The following is a 22,864-nucleotide window of genomic DNA, read 5'->3' as shown; positions in this document are numbered from 1 at the left end:
CAAAGCCAAACAAAAAAACTTCAGCACTTAGTCCCTTCATTACATACACATTGGTTTGTAATATTTCATATTATATATTCCCACTTAAGAGTTTTAGCATTAGGCATAATACAACTGAAATTCTGTATTTATTCAAGGTGATACAAATAATGGAAGTACACTAGTAACAGCTGTCTGAATACCTTGCTTGTTTGCCCGGGATATTCAGTGACCTTGGGCCAGAGCTTAACTTTACATGCGCTCTCTGTTTAAGGAGGATTATTGGTTCCCATCTTAATTCAAAACAATGCTATGGGTATTAGGAAAATACTCTTAAGGACTTTGCCTAAGAAAAAAACTCACGTCAAATTACAAGGTATTTTGATGTCTTAGGGACCTTATAAATTAACACAGAAGTTATTTTTTGAAGTTTAAAAATGACTAAGTAGAATTTGGAAAACATGCTCTGATAGAAATGGTTCTGAAAAGTGTATGAGACACTAGTTAGGAAACAGGGAACGTTATCAAGCCTATAATTCCTCAGCTTGCACAATTCCTTACCTCGAGGAATAACTCTCAAACTTTAAAAAAAAATCTCTCAAGCATTCAATGAAAAACTATAGTTTAAAGCTCAAAAAACTTAGTTTGTCTTAATTATGGTACAAGAAAGCACCCTGACAACAATTTAAAATTAGAATTGGCAGTAAATTTTCCCTCTTTGTTAAAGGTTAGGCCACTGTACGATTTATTTTTTCGGTTAGGTTTTTAGATTTGCTTTGTGTACAACAAAAAATACAATGCAATGATCATACTTGAATATAAATTCACCAAGTATGTGAGGTTTTCCTAAATCTTGTCAGGACCTAAGTCATCTTTATTGAAATAAAAACTTTACTCTGACTTGTTTCCCTTGCTATAATTTAATAATCCAGCAATCCTTATCTATAATAGTAAACTATTGCTCTATTCACGTAACCATTTTTAGTAATCAGAAGTGAACTGAAGAAAGTATATTTTTATCCTAAATATGTTACTAACTTTATACAGTTATGTTATAAGATACCTAAAACATTAATTTATCAATATGTTTAACTTTCGGTTATTCAGATTAAAGGATGAAAAGGTGCTAACAGAGAGCTTCTTTGAAAGGCGTACACCATCTGAACTAGTTTTAAAGATGAATTACCGAGTTTAGCACTTAGAAAATATTTTCAACAAGGACCTAGAAGCAAGAAATATTTCAGGTTTACTAACATTCCACTTAAAACACACCTTTTCCCTCTAGCCATTTTCATAATAAATCGGTTAAAATCTATTTGTATTCCTGGACTTCATGCCCAGTGACTGGAAGATAACCGAAGAATACACTTGCCTGACTGGTAAAGACAGAATAAAACGATTCTCAAATATTCCTGTATAAATTTCTAACTATTCATATACTATAGAACAGCATGCATTTTGAAATCCCTCCTTGGTGATCTTTATAATAATGTATTATTCACTGTTAAGTGTTACAGAACTGAATTCAGAATTTCTAAACATTTTGGATACTTTTCTGAGTAATCCTTTACAGTTATACCTAAACAGCAGCATAAAAAGTATAGCATTCCTTCCCTAAAAAGAAAAATTCAGATAATTATCAGTGGCACAAGAAAATAAGAAAAATCTAGAAGACGATGCTTATTCATATAAGCAAAATTCTATTGAAATGACTCAAACTATAGTCCCCATTTAAGTGCATCTGTTTTCACTCTTCAAAATAAAAAGTCATATTGTATTTGTATTTATATTATTAGATTGCTTTGAATTTCCATATGATGAGTGTAAGGCTTACAAACATTTAAACATGCTTTCAGAATTTTACTTTATAAAAAAGAAAACAAAATGCACCATATAGATAATAGCACAATATTCTTACTGTGGTAGGAAAAGCCAGCAAAGAAAGGTATCTCTAAAATGAAAAATAACCACAATGCAATACAGCCCTTAACAATATGCCAATTGGGTTATGAAGAAGGTATTTTCACTTTTTTCTTCAAGGATCCCTAGTGGGGTAGTGAGTTACACACTGGACTGCCAACTACAAGGTTAGCAGGTCAAGTTCACCAGTCACTTCACTGAAAAAAGACGGATCTTTCTGCTCCCATAAAGATTTACAGCCTTGGAAACCCTATACAGGGTTGCTGAGTCAGAATCGACTCAAAAGCACACAACCACCACCCCTTTTTACCTTTATATTTCTTCCATCGTTTAACCGCATGTAGATTACATCCCCTTTAGCAATAATTGAAAAACTATTATTTTAGCACAGAGTATAAAATACAAGTTGTTCTTCTAGGTAACATGGTTCATTTTATTTTGGATTTCAGTCAATCAATCATGGAAAGAACGTTGAATAATCACATACTAGGTCACAGTAGAGGTTAAACATAAGTGTTTTATATATTTTATACATAAACACATGTATATATATGTATATACATCTCTTATTATATGCTTAAATAATTTAGTAATGGTAAGAATGTCAAGCATTTTTCTAAAAGCACAATTTACAAATGTAATAAAATGGATATCTATGCATCAAAAACTTTAATTAGCAGAAACTGGTCAATTTCAATTTCTAGGTACTAAGTCTATCTTACCATTCAGGTAGCAGAATCAAAATACAAATCTCTTATGTGAAAGTACAGTAAAGAGCTCCGTGTAAATCTTTAAAGAACAAAATACTGTTAAAAATTTGTGGTGAAACATGGAAGAAGTAATAACATGAAAAAGATAAAGTAGTGAAAATTGACAAATAGCACGCTGATTCTGTGTTGTGCCATCGAGTCGACCCTGACTCATAGCAACCCTGTACAGGGTTTCTAAGGAGCCGCTGGTAAATTTGAACCGCCAACAGTGCAATTCAGACCAAGTTAGCAGTCCAGTGCATTACCCCGCAGTGCCACTCCAGGACTCCCACCAACAGTATAAGAACCCACACATTATTACTTTCTTCAAACATACTTAAGAGAAAAGAAAATACAGTTCAGGTCAGAACGTGTTACAAGTTGTAAACCACGAAACTATCCTGATGCAAATGAACTCAATAATGAATAATTTTTGCACAGAGACAATTCATGTTTTTTTTTTTCCCCAGCACAGAGACCTCCTAATTAAATGTTAAACTGAAATTTAAATCATAACTAAATCTGAATGTCTAATAAAGTCATTTCATCATCCTGTTGTCCTTTAATTATCTCTTTTACGCTCTATCTGGTGTTTTACAGAAATTATTTGGTTGGCATACTCATGCATCCTTGAGTGTATTTTCATTTGATTCATTTTTAAGTGTCTTAAGGTCAGGTTTCTAGAGGAGTCCTGGTGTGGTGCTGCGGGTTAATGCACCAGACTGCAAAGCCATTTGAACTGCAAGGTCGGCGGTTCAAGCTCACAAGAGGCTCCTCGGAAACCCTATACAGGATTGCTATGGGTCTGAACCGACTCAATGGCACTTAACAACAACAACAAGGTCAGGTTTCTATAGGAAGGGTGATATTTCAGGCTGGCAAACTGAATGGCGCTCAAATGTAGAACCAATATGCCATCCAGAAAAAATAGCAAAGACAGTCTCCTGCGTGGAAGGAGGTAAATTTGGAAAGAAAATATAGATTCAGATGGCAGAAAGTCTCTCCCTGTCTGTAGGATTTGAAAGTCAGCTTTTAAACAGGAAGCCACTGAAAGGTCTTTGAGCAGAAAAAATAACAAGAGGAAACTAAATACTTTAGAAACACTGTTTTCTCAAGTGTTATAATCCAGAAAAGGATACCAGAAACAAGAAGAATGAAAGTATAGTGCCCAGCAGAATGCAAAAATAAAAGAAACGGCCTGTTCTACTGTGATCAGCTGAAAGTGGGGAAGAATGAGGAGGAATCCAGATGACTAAAGTTTCAAGACTAAGTGACCTGGGAAAACAGTGCATTCCCTGGGAAGAAACTTAAATTTATAATGGAAGGGCAGCTTGCCACGCAGAACTAAGATTTTAGGAGGTTTCTACAAGAAAAATTTAGTGAGAAATTAGTACTAGAAAATGGTTTAAGAGATGAAATTATGTGCTAGTATTATCAGTACAAGGTGCTTTGGTAGCATAGTGGATACAAGTTGGGCAGCTAATCTTAAGGTCAGTAGTTTGAAATGACCAGCCATTCCTTGGGAGAACAATGAGGCTTTCTGCTCCCATAAAGATTTACAGTCTCGAAAACCCTATGCCAGGTTGCTATGAGTTGGAAACGACTCCACAGCATACCACCACCAACACCATTATCAGTACATTACTAGAAAAGCAGTAAGAAAAAGGAGGTGAAGAACTAGATCTTCCCATTGGGAAAAGAAGAGTGTGAAGATGCTCTCAAGTAACACGTTATGTGAGAAGGAGCAGTATCTCTGAGAAGGGAGGGAAGACAAGGGAACTTGTCAGGCCAATGAGCATGAGAAAAGACAATATACTCTCAGCTTGGACCAAAAGAGAGGCTTACGATACAAAGGTTAAAGCAGTAGCCTTAGCAATCAGTTTATCTAAGGGAAAATGAATATTAAGAAAAAATAAGGAACTCAGCTTAAAGTACTCAAAGTCAGGCAATGAAATAAAACAAGATTGTAGCAAGATATGAAGAATCAGTGAAAACTGTCAAGAAAAGGAGCTGAGCCATACATTTCTTCAATTAAGGATAAAAATTTTACATGTCTATAAATATACAACATCTGTACATGTATTGTTGAAGACTTTTTTTTTGTTACTAATTTTTTTTAAGTACAAACTCTAGCCATTCTCAGCATTCCTATCCTAGAAAAGCTTCATACTGTAATGAGCAAAATTTTCAAAGGATACCGTCATTGATTTACCTTGGGAAACAAAAATATATAAACATATGTAACCTCTGTAGCGACATCACCTTATTTTAAAATAGATGCTACTCCAGTTGCTGAAACAGTGTAAAGCAATCTGTTAAGTTTAATAAATCACTATCATAATGAAAAGAAACGAATTGCTACAAAGTTTATTATGTAAATGGATTACGACAGGCTACTAACTGCCGAGGTCAGTAGTTTAAATCTACCATTTGCTCGTGGGAGAAAGAAGAGGCTTTCTGCTTCCAGTAAGATTTACAGCCTCAGAAACCCTATACAAGGTCACGCTATGCATCAAAACCAACTCGATGGCATACAACCACCACCACCACCAAGGAGGTTTTCATGATTTCATTTGTTGTAGTATCTTTTGAGAACTTTGCTCACTAGAGTATGAAGCGTTTATAGGATAGGAAAAGCTTCTACGAATTATGCATGCTGTTGACTTAAAAGGGAAAAATACCATTTATATGCAATATAACAGGCACTCTTCTGGACTTCACAGATTAGAATTAGGAGAGCACAGCAGAACTTCACAACAACAACCAGTGAATGCTGACTGTAACGTAATTCATGGAAAAACAAAACAAAACTTCAAGAGCCGCCACCCCCCACAAAAAAAAGAAAGAAATAGTCTCTGAAAGTAATAGCTGTTGTTGTTGCTAAGTGTCTTTGAGTTGGTTCTGACTCATAGCAACCCCATATAGGGTTTCCAAGAAGCAGCTGGTGGGTTTGAACTGCCGACCTGTGGATAGCAGGACAGTGCTTATCCTATAGCGCCACATCAGGACTCTGGAAGTAATAATACAACCTTGATAAGACTAGAGTTCAAAGGAAAAAAAAAATTATTTCTAAGTTAGCAAATACAGTATTTAAGAAAACATTTTAAAAAGCAGGATCATTCGTCTAGGATCTATCATCTCAAAATGAAACTGAGAGGTGTTTTTAGGCTTTCCTGTGCATGAGGATTATGGTACTTATATTTGTACACCTCCAAACTGAACACAGGCCTGCAAATACTGTCACATAAGAGTATCCCCTTAATTCTTACATTCATACTGTAAAAAAGAGAAAAAATAAATAACTATTCTTTTTCTCCAGGAAGAAAGTGAGATTCAGAAATGTTAAGTAATTTGTTCAAGGTCACAAAGCAGAGCTGGACTGAAATCCAGGTGGGAATGAAGCGCTTTCTACCAAATGATCTTCACAAACAAAAAGGAGTCAAGGACAAAGATCTTGCTGATAATTAAACAATTTTGATGAGATCGGGCTAAAAGTTGAGAGATAACAGCTGTTAATGGAAACTAAACTGGGTCCCTATAAATGCATAAGATTCTTAAGTCATAAGAGGGGTCTGCCTGAAGACCAAGCAAACAAATTAGCCAACTTCCCCAAAGCTTCTGGTAATTTGTAATCTTAAAAGACTCCTGAACTGATGATTCATTCTGTTATCTTAAAGGCTCTTGTTTCTCTTCTCCATAATATATCTTTTAATGACAATTCTTACAGGAAGAATGAGTAGAAAAGAAATCTAGCAACCTAGGAATAAACATTGCAGGCTTAAATTTAAGAATTTAAGTCTTTAGAAATTAAACATGCAATCATTTAGTCAGATAAAGACTCAGACCTAACAGAGTTAAAGTATATTTTATAAGGTTTTATGTATGAACATGAAATACAGTAAGAAAGTGTATTTCTTATTGTATTTTACAATAAGAAAACAAAAACAAATCATCTCTTCTCCTATCGTACCCTCCTTTCCCTACAAAAAAACAAACAAACAAAAAAAAAACCAGATAATGTGAACAAAACAAAACAAAAAAACCCTATTCAAATCAAGTCTCAACGCAGGAAGACATATCAAAGTAAAAAGTTGATGAAACAATCGATACAAACTGAGAAAACACTCTAAGCTAGAAAACATTTCTTCAATTCTAAGGATCCTATAACATAGTTAATTAACCTTTATTTGTTTATATATTTTATACTTACAGGTAGATTCAAACTTATCTTAGAAAATATTTTTTAAAAGAATATAATTGGTTAAAAGTAGGAGTCTGAGAGGTACAAAGTGTCTTTAGATTGTGATAACCAATAGAGGATAAATCACAAATATAATTAGGTAGTTTCATTTTCCAGCCTCTGAATCTCATCTTGTCCCTCTTGTCCAAGGTGAAATAAAAGTTTGCTATAGGTTTCCCTGTTTTAAAAGAAAAAGCAAGAGAAAGCAAATATATTTACTATCTTTTAAAAATTATTTTTCATTTAAGTATAAATTATTTGCTACATTATATATTAACAGCACAATTAGATACTACTTTTATTTGTCTTCTTTTTAGTATGGGTATCTTTTCTTAAGCTTTTACAATAATGGTCTTATGCAATATTTGTCATTTTGTGACTAATTTCACTCAGCACAATGTCCTCAAGGTTCATCCATGTTATGTGGTGGCTTGCAGCTTCCTTGTTATTCTTCAAGGTAGCATAGCATTCCATTGTGTGTATGTACCAGTTTGTTTATCCATTCTTCCATTGATGGGCACTTAGGCTGTTTCCATCTTTTTGCTACAGTGAACAGTGCTGCTATGAACATTGGTGTGTACATATCTGCTTGTGTTACAGCTCATATTTCTTGTGGATATATACCAAGTAGAGGGATTGCTGGATCATACAGTATTTCTATTTCCAACTTTCTGAGGAAGCATCATACTGTTTCCCAGAGTAGTTGGACCATTTTGAATTCTCATCAGCAATGTAGTAGGGTCCCAGTCTTTCCACATCCTCCCCAGCATTTACTGTTCTCTGCATTTTTAAACTTTGCTGTTGTTGCTAATGTGAGATGATATCTCATTGTTTTGATTTGCATGCAAAGTCGTTTGAATCGCAAGACTGGTGTGGTTCAAGCTCACCAGCTGTTCCTTGGAAACGCTATACAGGGTTGCTGTGGGTTGGAATCGACTCGACAGCACATAACAACAACAATGGCCAATGATCGTGAACATTTCTTCATATGTTTGTTGGCTGCCCAAATCTCTTCCTTTGTGTTAAAACAAAAATTCTGTTCATATCCTATGCCCATTTTTTAACTGGGTTGTCTTTTTCTTGTTGAGGTATTGTAGTTTCCTATAGATTTGGGAAATGAGTCCCTTGTCTGATATGCTGTTGCAAAATATTTTTTCCCATTCTCTGGCTCTCCTTTTTACTCTTTTGGTAAAATCTTTTGATGCGCCTAAGTTTCTAATTTTTAGTATGCCCCAATCATCTATTTTATTTTATTTTGTTTGCATAGTTTTCACAATGTTTGGTAGATAACTACTTTTATGAAGAAAAAAGTTAAATATTAGGATTTATCGAAAAATATTTTCTCTGACTTGTATATAAAAATATGGGCTAAATGTGATGGTGGTGTGCCGTGGAGTTGGTTCCGAGGCTGTAAAATCTTTATGGGAGTAGAAAGCTGAATGTTTCTCCTGCGGAACAGCTGATTTTGAGGTTAGCAGCACAACTCATAACCACTACACTACCAGAGCTCCTTGTAGCTAAAGGGTATGTGGAAAAGTTCATTAGCCATCTAAAATAATACAATGCTGACAGGTGAAGAAATATGCGCATGAATATTGCTAAGTAGACAATGATGTTATGATTAAAAGGTGAAGACTTCTGTCACAATTGTGTTAAAACAAAAATTCCATAATCACAAAATTGAGTTGTATAAAAATTTTAGTATATAACCCATTGTCTTCCTTAAAGTCCTAGAAGTAATAAAGTTTGCCTATAAAACATTTGTTTCCCCTGTCCAATTCTCCAGTATTTCCCTGTACTCGTGGTGGCATGTAGATTTATTGTGCCTGCTGGCAGGTATTTCATGAACCTAAATACCTATGCTACTTAGAATCTTTAAAACAATCCTCCTCATGGGTACTTCTGTCCATGTAAAGTTACAGTCTAGCAGGACATGTGTCCCAGCAACACAGAGTGGGTCACATAGAGTCTATCCAGTTTTTTCAGTTACAGTTGCAGATCACTCAGAGAAGTTAAATGTTAGATAAACACACACACATGTTGCTTTCATTTTTTAACAGACTTTGAACATATGAATTTTAGTGTGAATGCTGGCCCATTCAAACGATATTTTTAAGATCTACTGGTTTATTCCACAATGTTGCAAATATTCTAAATAACCCAGAACAATACAATATAGTTGGGTTAAAAACCTGTAAGAAAAATAAAAACCATAGTAACTTTTTTTTGATCCAAACCCACAGTATCTTAATTAGACACTCTGCTTTGTTCACCAGACACACGATATGTTGTTGTTGTTGTGTGCCATCAAGTCCATTAATAATAACAGCAACTATGCAAAAGAGAACGAAACATTACCCTGTCCTGTTTTAGCCTCACAATTCTTATGTTTGAGCCTTGAGGATCTTTCCCTTTTGCACTGATCCTCCACTTTTATCAAGCATGATGTCCTTCCTTCTCCAAGGACCAGTGGCCTCTTGACAACATGTCCCAAATATGAGAGATGCAGTCTCACCACACTCACTCTTATGGCACAGTCTGGCTGTACTTCTTCCAGACAAAGCTGTTTGTTAGTTCTGGCAATTCATGGAATTTTCCATATACTTAGCCAATACCATAATCCAAATGCACTGATTCTTCTGCAGCCTTATTTATTCATTGTCCGACTTTCACATGCATATGATGCTACTGAAAATCATGGCTTGGGTCTTAGGTACTAAGGCACACCTTAGTACTCAAAGTGACATCTTTGTTGTTTAACACTTTAAAGGGATCTTTTGTAATAGATTTGCCTAATGCAATATCTATTTTGATTTCTTGACTGCCTCCTTGACTTTTGGTTGTGGATCCAAGCAAAATTAAATCCTTAACAACTTCAATCTTTTCTCCATTTATCATGATGCTATTTATTGGTCCAGTTTTGAGGATTTTCATTTTCTTTACATTGAGGTGCAATCCATATTAAAGGCTGTAGTCTTGGGAACTTCCTCAGTATTTCAAGTCCTCTTTAATTCCAGCAAGCAAAGTTGTGTTATCTGCATATTGCAGGTTATTAATGAGTCTTCCTCCAATCTTGATGCCATGTGTTTCTCCAAATAATCTAGCTTCTCTGATTATTTGCTCAGCATACAGACTGAATAAGTATGGTAAAAAGATACAACCCTGGCACACACCTTTTCTGATTTTAAACCATTCAGTTCCCTTTGTTCTGTTCTAACCACTGCCTCTTGGTCTGATACAGATTTCTCATGACCACAACTTAAGTGTTTTGGAATTTCCTTTTTTCCAATTCTTATCCACATAGCCGAATGCCTTTACATAATCACTCAAGCATAAGTAAACATCTATTTGGTATTCTCTGCTTTCAGCCACGATCAATCACTTATTATCCCTTGTTCCATGTTCTTTTCTGAATCAGGTTCGAATTTTGGAAGCTCCATGTAGATGTACTGCTAAAATAATTTTAAAATTATTTTCAGCTAAATTCTACTTGTACGCGATATCAGTGATACTGTTCGGTGATCATCTTTCTTTGGAATAAGCACAAATATGGACCTTTTCTAATCGGTTGGCCAGGTAGTTGCCTTTCAGATTTCCTGGTAGAGCCTAGAGAATAACTCCAGCATTGCACTGTTTGTTAAAACATTTCAATTGGTATTCTGCAAATTCCTGGAACCTTGTTTTTTGTCAGTGCCTTCAGTACTTCTCCCTTCAATATCATGGATTCTTGATCATATGCTACCTCTTGAAATGACTGAACATCGGCCCATTCTTTTTGGTGCAGTGACTGTGTATTCCCTTCCATCTTCTTTTGATGCTTCCTGCATCATTCAATATTTTGACCACTATTGTTGTTGCTAAGTGCGGTCGAGTCGGTTCCAACTCAAAGTGACACTGTATATGATTTCTGAGGACCGGCTGGCGAGCTTGAACCACTGACCTTGTGGTTCAAACTAACATTGCAGTCCATCACATTAACTCGCAGTACCATACAATATTTTGTTCATAGAATCTTTCAATATTGCAACCCGAGGCTTGAATTTTTCCTCTAGCTTTTTCAGCTTGAGAAATGCTGGACATGTTCTTCCCTTTTGTTTTTCTAACTCTATGTCTTTGCACATTTCATTATAATAGTTTGTATTCTTGAGCTTCCCTCTGAAGTTTTTTGTTCAATTCTTTTTTTCCATCATTTCTTTCAGTCACTTTAGCTTCTTTCTCTACATTCAAGAGCAAGTTTCAGAGTTGTTCCTGACATCAGCTTTGGTCTTTTCCTCCTTTTCTGTTTTTTTAATGACCTTTCGCTTTCTTCATGTGTGATACTCTTGATATGATCCTATAATTCTTCTGGTCCTTGGTCGGTTCTTGAGATGGTCTTCAAATTCAGTTGGGAAATGAGCCCTGGTGTGGTTCTGTAGAATAAAATGAACACTGGATTGCTAACCGCAAGGTTGACAGTTCAAACTCACTAGCCACTCTCAAAAACACTACACAGGGTTGCTATGAGTCAGAACTGGCTTGATAGCTTCAAACAACAGATTCAAGCTCTCATGGACTTGTTTGGATTTTCTTAAGCTTCAGCTTTAATTTGCATATGAGCAATGGATGATTGTTGGTCCCTGACCTTGTTTGTTGGGCTGATAATATTGACCTTTTCCATCGTCTCTTCCCACGGATGTAGTCAATTGGATTACTGCATATTCTGTCTAATGAGGTCCACCTGTATGTTGCTAAAAAAAAAAAACCCCAAAACCAGTATTTGTAATGAATAAATCATTGGTTTTGCAATATTCTATTATGGTATCTCCAGCATCATTTAAAACATCGCCAAAGCCATATTTTTCAATTACTGACCCTTTCTCTGTTTCCAACTTTTGAGTCAAATCACTAGTAATTATCAATGCATCTTGACTGTAAGTCTGATCAATTTCAGACTGAAGAAGCTGGTATAATTCTTCAACGTCATCATCACTGGCCTTAGTGGTTGGTGTGTAAATTAGAATAATAATGGTTATTAACTGGTCTTCCTTGTAAACATATGGATATTATCCTGTCACAGATACAGATAGCATTGCACTTCAAGATATATCTTGAAATGCTCTTTTTGACGATGAATGCAATGTCATTTCTCATCAATTTGTCATTTCCGGCACAGTAAAGCATATAAATATCTAATTCAAAATGGTCAACACATGTCCCTTTCGGCTCACTAATGCCTAGGATAGTGATCTTTATGCATTCCATTTCATTTTTTATGACTTCCAATTTTCCTAGATTTATACTTCATACATTCCAGTTTCAGATTCTTAATGGATGTTTAGGTTGTCTCCTCATTTTGAGTTGTGCCCCATCAGTAAATAAAGATTCCAAAAGCTTTGCTCCATCCACACCATTAAGGTCAACTCCAGTAGGCAGCTCTTTCCCTAGGAGTATTTTGAGCGCCTTCCAACCTTCAGTGTTTATCTTCTGGCACTACATCAGGCAATGTTTTGTTGCTATTCATAAGATTTTCAGTGGCTAACCTTTGAGAAGTGGTCTGTGTCTCCTTCCTAGTCTGTTTTAATCTGGAAGCTCTGCTGAACCCTGTCCACCTTGGGTGATGCTGCTGGTAACGAAAATACCAGTGGCATTGCTTACAGCATGACAGCAACACAGAATTCAGTACGACAGAACAACAAACTCACAGAGAAGTAGAGGACACAGGATTGAATTGGTTCAATAAATTGAGCATGCCTCAAAGGGTTATGATTTGTCACCATGGATTTTATATTAAAATAAGACACTCAAAGCTCTGAAGTCCTCTGTCTAATGATGAACACGAAATATGTTCTGAGCAATAGCAGCACAACTGAAATAAGCCACTTTCTAACATGGTCACTTAGAAAGGAACAATATGTGAACGGTGTCAGTTTTTCCAAGTTCGTTGATATACCCATTACTTTCTGATCACACATTATGAACTGGTAAGAGAGTATTGAAACAATATTTTTTTGCTCAAACACATCCCAAATTTTGGGGAATGAGGAAATAAGTCACTTCTATAAAATGAATCTAGATTTTATAATCACTGCTCAAAAGAACACAATCAAATCAGCAAACATACCTTTGTGCAATATTTCTACCAAGGCCACATTTCACTTCAGAATCCTTCAGAGCTTGAGTAAGTGTAGAAATCAAGTGGGTAACCACCTGCTGGTCCAATGTTGCTACTGTTTCCAAGATGCTGTAAACCTGATAATGGTATCTCATGCTGTAATCCTGGATAAACTGCCTGAAAAATAAAACAGGGTATGTAGGGTTACTTGCATGGTAGGCAGCTGTAGCCTGGACTTAAGAAAGAACATTTCATGCAAGACTGCCACAAGAACGTAAATGAGGTATAAAGATAATCTGCAACACTTTAAAATAAAGAACAGAAATGATTTATTTTGGTGTGATCCAATACCAAAGGCATGGCATTGGTAGTGATACGGAATGAATTGAAATTCCAGCTAAGGGGGAAAAAAATCTAAACTCAGGGACTTTTTTTTACTATCTTCTTTCCTTCCAAATTTGGTGATGGGGTAAGTCTAAAAAGGGCAAAAAGAATCAAGTTCCTAGTTATTTTTCAGACCTTCATATATCTAGATAAATCAAACATTACTTTTATGAGTAAAGCAAGTCATTCAAAATATATTATGTTCCTTAACTAAACAAGAGACTCCAGACTCCTAGAAGGATTTTATAAATATAGTATATTTAAGTCCTACTATTTTCACCCTCCCTAAATCAACAAGACCAAACCAGTTTAGCTTAATAAAATTGTAGATAACAAATGCCTAATCATTTTATAGAACATACTGTTCTCCCTCCTAACACTTTACCTTTTCACAAATGTACTATCAAATGACTGCATTTTAAATAAACTGTAAATACTTGACCAGCATCATGTGATGAGCTAAAAACTGAGGAGTCAAAGATCCAACAAACAATGAAGGAAACGGACTCAGATTCTTTCTCATGGTGGTGCTACAGTAGAAATATGTGCCATAAGGTGAGCTTATAAAAATTGTGAGAGACGTTAAAACACACAGAAAATGTTCTTCTAGTTATACTGCAATTCTTACGGCCAAAAGACCACTTTTACAATGTCTATGCTGCACAAATAAAACAGAACAGAGTAAGTAAGAAAAATACAGACATGCACTTCTATTTTGCACCCCATCTAACATGTTTCACAGGCTCTGAAGGCCTATGCACCTGCCATTATGACTCACGTCTCCAACTTTTTCCTCTCAACTACATGCAGGGGGTTCTTCCTTACTAAATTCTAAAGTACTTTTGTAGTAAGCTTACTTACCTTTTTCCTAGGCACATTTTCCTTATAATAAAACAACACAATGTAACAAAACCTCTGCCAAAAATGCAATAATTGAAATACTATAAACAAGTAGTAGTAACACATTATGTTTTGGATAATTAGTTATTTAAGAAACATGTTGGCTGTCAAATGCCTGGCAATGGTTTCCCTGCCAGTTGGCATATTTTCCAGTTACCTAAACACAGAAATCAGCTGGGCGGCAGGTTCTCCTTCTGACCCCACTTGGCAGGTTTTTACCATGTTTTGCAGGTTCTCTGTGGCCAGCCTTTTAACTAGAGGGAAAAATAACCGCATTATACACTGTGTCTCAATTGGCCATCTGGATCCTTATTTTTAGGAACATTTCTGATTTAGAAAAAAAATATGTTGTTTTCTAAAAGTATGTACATGCTTTTTTTGTTAGTGTTCAAAATGAAATAATTATGTGTTTTGTTTTGAAGTATGATTGTTGTTGTTAAGTACCATAGAGTTGGTTCTGACTCATAAAGACCCTGGAGATAGGGTTTCCGAGGAGTAGCTAGTGAGCTTTGAACTGCCAACCTTGCAGTTCAAACTGTCATTGGAGTCCAGCACATGAACCTGTAGTGCAACACCAGGACTCTCTCTCACACACACACACTCACACACATATAAGTTTTCAAGTTTTAGGGAAAACTTTCTAAAGAAAAGTCTGGGGCGCATCTTTGGATGTTCTTCAATGAAGGGGATGATACCTACCATCAAGTAAGGAAATTCAATATAAACATACATTTTCCCCAAAACCAAACTTAAAAGCAGAAAGGAACACTGTAAATATATATATGTTAATTACAAATATGCTATGTTTTCTTCAACATAAAACAACATTTCAAAGAACCAGTTGCACTTTTGCATATCACACTTGGTTCTGCCCTCATTCTTCAGGGCAGTTATAAGAATTCAAGTGGAAATTTTGAAAAGTCCTGTCTGAACAATCACATTATAATGCTAAACACACAGAGAACACCTTATTTACATTAAAATCTCCTTCTGGATCCATGTATGACTGATTATAGTATGCTACTCACATGCTTTGTAAATAAATGCTGTTTTTAAGAGATCAAGGATGAGACTGAAAACAAAACAAGTAGGATCAATGCAATCTTACAGGTTTGTTCAAAAAAAGTATCAGTTTAGACATTCTAACAGAAACCTAAATAATAGTACACTGACCCCTCATCACTTGATTATTTAACAAGTCATATTAAACACCAGAGTCAGAGTGAAAAGATATTCTTTTAGAGGAGAATAAGTCTAATGAAAGGAAATAGCCCATATGTAAACTATTTGTCTTTAGGTGAAAAGCAATAAGCAAAACTAAACTGAAACATAAAAGATAGATTTTTGGTTTTTTTTTTTACCATTTTTGTGTGCCAATCTCAGCTACTGTTCTTTACCCATGGTTTACATTGTTGTTGTTAGGTGCCATCAAGTAGGTACCGACTCATAGCAACCTTATGCACAGCAGAACGAAACACTGCCTGATCCTGGGCCAACCTCACAACTGTTGCCACACTTGAATCTATCAATTCTGCTACTTGGCCAATCCATCTCACTGGGGGTTTTCCTCTTATTCTCTGACCCTCCACCTTACCAAACATGATATCCTTCTCTAGCGACTGGTCCTTCCTGACAATATGTCCGAAGTATGAGAGACGAAGTTTGGCCATCTTGGCCTCCAAGGAGCACTCTGGCTGCACTTCTTCCAACACAGATCTGTTGGTTCTTTTGGCAGCACATGACACCTTCAACATTCTCCTCCAACACACCATAACTCAAAAGCATCAATAATCACACTATTAGCTTACCTAATGGGAAAGAGTAGTTCCTTAAATTATGAACAGAAAAGGATGACAAATATAACCTTATATAAGAACTAACCTTGGGGTTCATTGACCAACACCAAGCATTTTAAGACATCAGGGAGGAGTAGTTCCACATCACAAATGTTTGTGTTTGTTTCCTTGGAGAGCTGGAGGATAAAGGCCAAAATGGATGCTAAGCGAGGAGGTGGTGCAGACCCTTTAAAATGGATATAGGACTTCCTGAAAATAAGCAAAATTTTGTTTTATATTCTGTTTAAACTTCCAAAAGAACAGAACCATATGCCATATCCTTTAAAGATGCTGAAAATATTTATTCCCAGAATTAATAAAGTACAATTTTTTTTTTTTTTAAAGTACATGTATTTTACTGTGCTATCCTCAAACATAAAATTTTAGAAGCAATGACTGCATGTTCTTTGGTGTGCTATTAGGGCAAACACAATACAGACACTTAAAGCAATGTGGTTTTCAAATTAATTTAATCAAAAGGGACCTGAAGAACCATATTATTGTTTTTCCTAATATAATAGTAGAGGCTGATTTCCTCTATGATGTATTTTCTCTCTTTCTCTGTGTTTATTACTCTAAGGTGATTGTTCAAGGGAGGGCTCCTCTTCCCCCACCCCTTAATTTAATAAACTTGGGATCCACACCGAGGCAACAATGTCACTAATGTCATATCTGCATAAAGAAATCAGTTCTCGAATTTCTTTAGCGCTTGAGGGGTGGTTCTTTTAAAATTTTTTTCAAATAAATAAAAGGATTGTGTTAGGAATCAGCTTTCCATTCCAGTTGTTACCTCTCTCCTTCCTCCAAAAAGTGAAAGAATCACAAATGTAATTTAGTTTTAAGTATCTTCTCTCAGAGCACAAAAATTTTAGCATGAGACTCTACAGAAATCATAAATAATTTATGTGACTCATCTTTGTGCCCTCATCTCTCAGAAGTCCTGGCTCACAACAGGTGTTTACTGTACATTTGTTAATAATAATTACTCAGTTTCTAGAAAGTCTAGATAATGTGAAAATTAAAAATACAGCTAAACTTAAATGACACACAAATAAATATTTGCAAATTAGTACTCAACCATAATGAAGCATACAAATCACTGAAGGATCATAAACTCCTTATGGACAGAAACTATGTATTAGTAATCATTTCTATTCCTAACGATGAGCTTTCAGACAAATAGGTCTTAAAAGATTCATTAATTTTTTGAGGGGAAGGGTTTTGTTTGTTTTGTCACCCCTGAATCACAAACATTTATTGGGCGCCTATGACATGCCAGCTACTAATTTAAGAGCAAAAAATATAAAGCAAACTAAAATATTCTGAATGGAAGGAGCTCGCCATCCAATGGAGAAGCTGGAGGAGAGAAAGACAACTACAATAGTGTGTGACAACTGCTACGTTAAAGGTAAACACAAAGTCCTTGAGAATTCAGAGGAAGGAGCTCTAACTCAGAGGGAGGACTGCAGGAGTGAAGAAACATGGCATGGGGAAGTCATAGGAGAAATTGTTCCTGATTATTAAAAATATAGTTACAGCTTTGGTTCTTACAGTAAGGGTCCCGTGAAACCATGAAAAAAAGTTTTACTGTATGCAAGTTAATGTGAAATTCGACAAATGAATCCCAAATGCTGGGGCTTTAACACAGCTTTCTGAATTTAAGGATTTCATTTCTCTTTAGTACTTGTCCTTTGATTTGAACAAACATTACCTGTGTGATGTTTCAAACACAGTGATGTTGTTGTCATTGTTTGGTGCTGATTCATAGTGACCCTATGCAGAACAAAATGAAACACTGTGGTCCTGCACCATCTTCACAATTGTTGTTACATTTGAGCCCATTGCTACTGCCACTGTGTCAGTCCATCTCACCAGGGGTCTGTCTACCTCTTTTCTCTGACCCTCCACATTAACAGGTGTGACGCCCTTCTCCAGGAACTTGCTGCTGCTGTTAAGTGTTCTCAAGTCAGACTCATAGTGACCCTGTATAGGGTTTCTGAGGCTGGTGAGTCTGAACCACTGACCTTGAGGTCCAAACCGACCTTGCAGTCCAGTGCTTATCCTATGATGCCACACCAGAACTCCTCTCCAGGGATTAGTCCCTCCTAATAACATGCCTGAACTATAAGAGACAAAGTCTTGCAATCCTGGCTTCTAAGTACAGCATCCTGGCTGTACTACTTCCTACACAGATTAGTTTGTTCTTCCAGCAGTCCATGGTACTTTTAACATTCTTTTCCAACATCATAATTCAATGCATACGTTTCTTTCAAGGTCTTCCTTATTTTATTCACTGTCAAAACTTTCACATGATTATGAGGAGACTGAAACACCATGGCTTAGGTCAGGTTCACCTAAGTGTAATGAAGCTGTTATTGTTGCTCTTCCACACTTTAAAGAAATCTTGTGCAGCAGATGTACCTAATGCAATACGTCATTTTATTTCTTGACTGCTACTTCCATGAGTGTTGACTGTAGATTCAAGTAAAATAAAGTCTTTGGCAACCCCAATTTTTTCCCCATTTATCAAGATGTTATTCAATGCTCAGGCTGTAAGGACTTATGTTTTCTTTATTTACATTGGGGTACAATCCATACTGAAGGCTGTAGTCTTTGATATACATCAGTATTTTAAGTCCTCTCTGCTTCCAGCAAACAAGGTTGTATCATCTGCATATCACAGGTTGTTAATGAGTCTTCACCCAATCCTAGTACCTCAGTCTTTTTCCTATAATCCATCTTCTAGGATTATTTGTTCAGCATACAGAATGAATAAATACGGCGAAAGGATACAACTCTGGCATACATTGTTCCTTATTTTAAACCATTTAGTATCCCCTTGTTCTTTTCTAACAACTGCATCTTGTTTTACGTACAGGTTCCTCATGAACACACTTTTAAGTGTTCTAGAATACCCATTCTTCAATATTACCCCTAGTTTGTAGTGATCCACACAGTTGAAAGCCTTTGTTTGCAGTCAAGAAAGCAAAAGTAAACAAACATCTTTCTGGTATTTTCTGCTTTTTCAAGATCCATCTGACATCAGCAATGATATCACTAGTTCTACATTCTCTTCTGAATCTGGCTTACATTTCTGACAGTTCTGTTGATGGACTGTTGCAACAGTTTTGACTTATCTTAAGCAAAATTTTACTTGCATGTGATACTAATATTGTTCAATGATATCCACATTCCATTGGATCATGTCTCTTTGGAACGAGTACAAATATGGATCTCTTCCAATCAGTTGAACTGGTAGCTGTCGTCCAATTTCTTGGCATAGATCAGTGAGTGCCTACAGTGCTGCATCAGTTTGTAGAAAGATTTCCATTTGTATTCCATCAATTCCTGGAGCTTTGTTCTTTGTCAAGGCCTTCAGCGCACCCTGCACTTCTTCCTTCAGTACTATTAGCTCTTGCTCATACGCTACTTTTTGAAATGACTGAACATCAACCATTTCTTTTTGGTATGCTGTTGTTGTTGTTATGTGCCGTGGTGTCAGTTCTGACTCATAGCGACCCTGTACAGGGTTTCCGAGGCTGTAAATCTTTACAGGAGCAGAAAGTCTCTTCTTTCTCCCGTGGAACAGCTGGTAGTTTCAAACTGCTGACCCTGAGAGGTTCGCAGCCCGATTCGTAACCACTACGCTACCAGAGCTCCTTTTTAAGGGCTTTAAGAGGTTTAAAAAATAGAATTGTCATTGTCTGTTCATGTTCCTCAGACATTGGTATATTAAAAAGATTAGATTAATATAACAGAACGAAATGGTATAGTGACTGTGTATTCCTTCCATCTTCTTGTTTTTGTTTTTTTTTTTTCCCTCAAGTTTTTTTATTGTGAATTGAATGATAATTTACATGGGAGAACACTGGTTTTATATTCATCATTTCATTGCAATGGTTACAATCTCCTCCGTGTATTTCATTCAACAGTATTTGGCTTCTATTCCCTCTGTTTTTGTTTGTTTGTTTGTTTGTTTGTTTTGGGGGGATGTACACAAAAACACTCCAGAATATATAATCATTTAAACAACCAAAGGGCACATTCTACAAGCTTGCCTCCTGGCTACGGCACACAGCTTTTCTCTTTCCATGAGTCTAGAGTCTTCACCTGCTCTCTCTCTCCGTGTCCCCATCTCTGCCTCGATCTCTGGTGTCGCTGCTTCTCTGGATAGGGTCCAACTTTACGCTCATGTTCTGCTCCCTTGATGGTCCTAGGGTCCTCTATTCCTGGACTGTAAGATTAACTACACCCCCTTTTTTGTTATAAAACTTCCACCCTTACAATTGTGACAGTTCCAACTAGTCATGATAACAGTTACTCACTATTGAATCATAATAATCCTATCCTCTACCCATTTCACCATACCTGTCAACAGACAAGATGGAAACTATTCAGTGGGGATTCCACCTTCCCCCATACACTCTGAAACTAAAGTGCCTCCCGAAAACTTGTAAGACAGTCACTTTGTGCCTTTATAGCACCCCCCATTTTAGGTAGCCAATGTCTAAGTTGCCTGTCCCTATCAACCCTGTATACCAAGGGGATAGGCTTGATCCTTGATGTGAAGTCTCTTTTCCTTTCAGCTGGTATTTTGAGTGACTACAGCCATTAAGTATAGGTCAAGTCCATCAAACTGTAGCAATTTACATTGTTTCCTACATCAGAAAAAAAAATTAAATATCTTCCTCTAGTCAAGTTCTGATCATCAAGCCATTGAAGCTAGGTAGAATGGGTACTATCTTCAAGTTTGAGTGTTCTTGTGCATCTTCCCTCACTTCATATCATCTGGACACTTTACACTCAGCACTTGCCCTCTATGGCTATGTCCTTGTCCATGGGCTCAGGAGTCCCCATGTCTCACCACACTTCGAACCAACCAGTCCTTCCTTTTCTCTCTCATCCAGGTTGATGGGAGTTTTTGGAACGTGGTCGAACTCAGCCCATATCTTCATTGGTGCCTGTCCCCTCTTCCACTCACCAGTAGATCACCATGGTTGCCGGCAAGCTTACATGGTTGCTTCTGTGTTCCCTTTGAGTCCTTCCATCTTCTTTTGATGCTCTCTGCATCATTAAATATTTTGCCCATAAAATCTTTCACTATTGCAAGTCAAAGCTTGAATTTTTTTCTTCAGCTCTTTCAGCTTAAGAAATGCTGAGACTGTTCCTGTCTTTTGTTTTTCTGACTCCAGGTCACTGTACATTTCATTATAATGTTTGATTTTGTCTTCTTCAGTTGCCCTTTGAAAATTTTTTGTTCAGGTCTTTGACTGCTTTATTTCTTCCATTCAAGTAAGACCAAGTTTCAGTCTCTTCTGACATCCATTTTGGTCTTTTCTTTTCTTTCCTGCCTTTTTAATGACCTTTTACTTTCTTCCTGTATAATGTTCTTGATGTCAGTACACAAACCCTTTGTTCTTTGGTCATTAGTGTCTAATGCATCATGTCTATTCCTGAGATGATCTCTAAATTCAGGTGGGGTATATTCATGATCATTATTTTGGCTCTCAGGGACTTTTTTTTTGAAATTTTCTAGAACTTCATCCTGAATTTTAAGAGGAACAAGGAATGGTCTACTCCACGGTCTGTCCCTGGGTCTTGTTTTGGCTGATAATATTGTACGTTTCTACCATTTCTTCCCACCAACATAGATTACCACAATATTGTTAGGAATTTATATAGAGGCAAGGCAAAATATTATGATTCTGTAAATAGAGTCCTATGAAGAACAAAACTCCAGGAATGAATCATCATGGTACACTGAGACATTAGGGCACTGGTTAGTATGGGCAAATTTAGCCCTGACAAATGATATTTTCATGGAGGCAATAGTATGAACAAAGCTGGCATGTAGGAAAATGTAAAGTCTTTTGGAGGGGCAATACTAATCTCATTAGGTTTGTATATGTAGCACATTTCTAAAAGGTCGGTGAAGATCATGAAGAACTAAGGAGTATGGAATCCACTTCATAAGCAAAGGGGAGCCAATGAATGTTTGAGGCAGGGAAGTGTCACAGTGAAACAGTAATACAGCAATCTGGAGTATTGTTTAGGCTGGACTATAAGAAAAGTCTGGAGATGAAGAAGTGGATCAAGAGACTGTAGAAACAGTTTAGGTGTGATGTGATTAAGGAAAGAAAGATATAAAACAGAAGAAAAAAGTTATTTCACAAAGGAGGGTGAATGAGAGACAACAAAAAGATAGTTTTTAAGTAAGGAAAGTAGCAGCAAACACACAAAAAAGGTCAGAAGGGAGAAGAGATTTTAGATGGGAAATTCTTAAAAAGCGAGGAAAACTATCAGGTCATTAGCAAATTTTTTTTAAAATGCTAGATAAGAATATCACAGAACATCTTAAAGTTGAAAAAGTCATTTTATATGACGTAAAATACTCCATGGAGACAAGAAAAAGATAATTTCTATTACTGAACCTTTCATTTTATAGTAAAGGATATAGAGTTTAGCAGAAAACATAAGACATTTCATTCATTCATTTGCCTGATAGTAAAATTGTAGTAATGACTCTTAAGACAAGTCCTGGTGTGGCACTGGACTGCAAGGTCAGTTTGAACCACAAGGTCAATGGTTCAAGCTCACCAGTCATTCCTCATACAGGGTTGCTATGAGTCAAAACTGACTCGACAACATTAACAACAATTCCTTTTTCCTTTCATACCCAGAAATCTTGTTTATCACATCTGTAAATTACACATACATGTGTAATTATAACTATAACTATATATATATAGTTAATGCTGTTGAGTTT

General features: G+C 36.3%; 1 protein-coding gene across 1 annotated transcript in view; it reads right to left on the bottom strand.

The window, feature by feature from the left end:
- Window positions 1-6,984: 6,984 nt before the first annotated feature.
- The window catches only part of MMS22L (MMS22-like, DNA repair protein), a 160,362-nt gene continuing 144,482 nt past the window's right edge, over window positions 6,985-22,864 (bottom strand). Inside the window, exons 21-24 of the mRNA XM_006865862.1 lie at window positions 16,145-16,308; window positions 14,421-14,517; window positions 12,989-13,156; window positions 6,985-7,066 (exon numbers count right to left, since the gene is read on the bottom strand). Coding sequence (XP_006865924.1) covers window positions 6,985-7,066; window positions 12,989-13,156; window positions 14,421-14,517; window positions 16,145-16,308 — 511 coding nt within the window. The remainder of the gene's footprint in view (window positions 7,067-12,988; window positions 13,157-14,420; window positions 14,518-16,144; window positions 16,309-22,864) is intronic.

Source organism: Chrysochloris asiatica, unplaced genomic scaffold (assembly GCF_000296735.1).
Source record: "Chrysochloris asiatica unplaced genomic scaffold, ChrAsi1.0 scaffold00084, whole genome shotgun sequence".
NCBI lineage: Eukaryota > Metazoa > Chordata > Mammalia > Afrosoricida > Chrysochloridae > Chrysochloris > Chrysochloris asiatica.
This window is presented reverse-complemented; position numbering and strand designations above follow the sequence as displayed.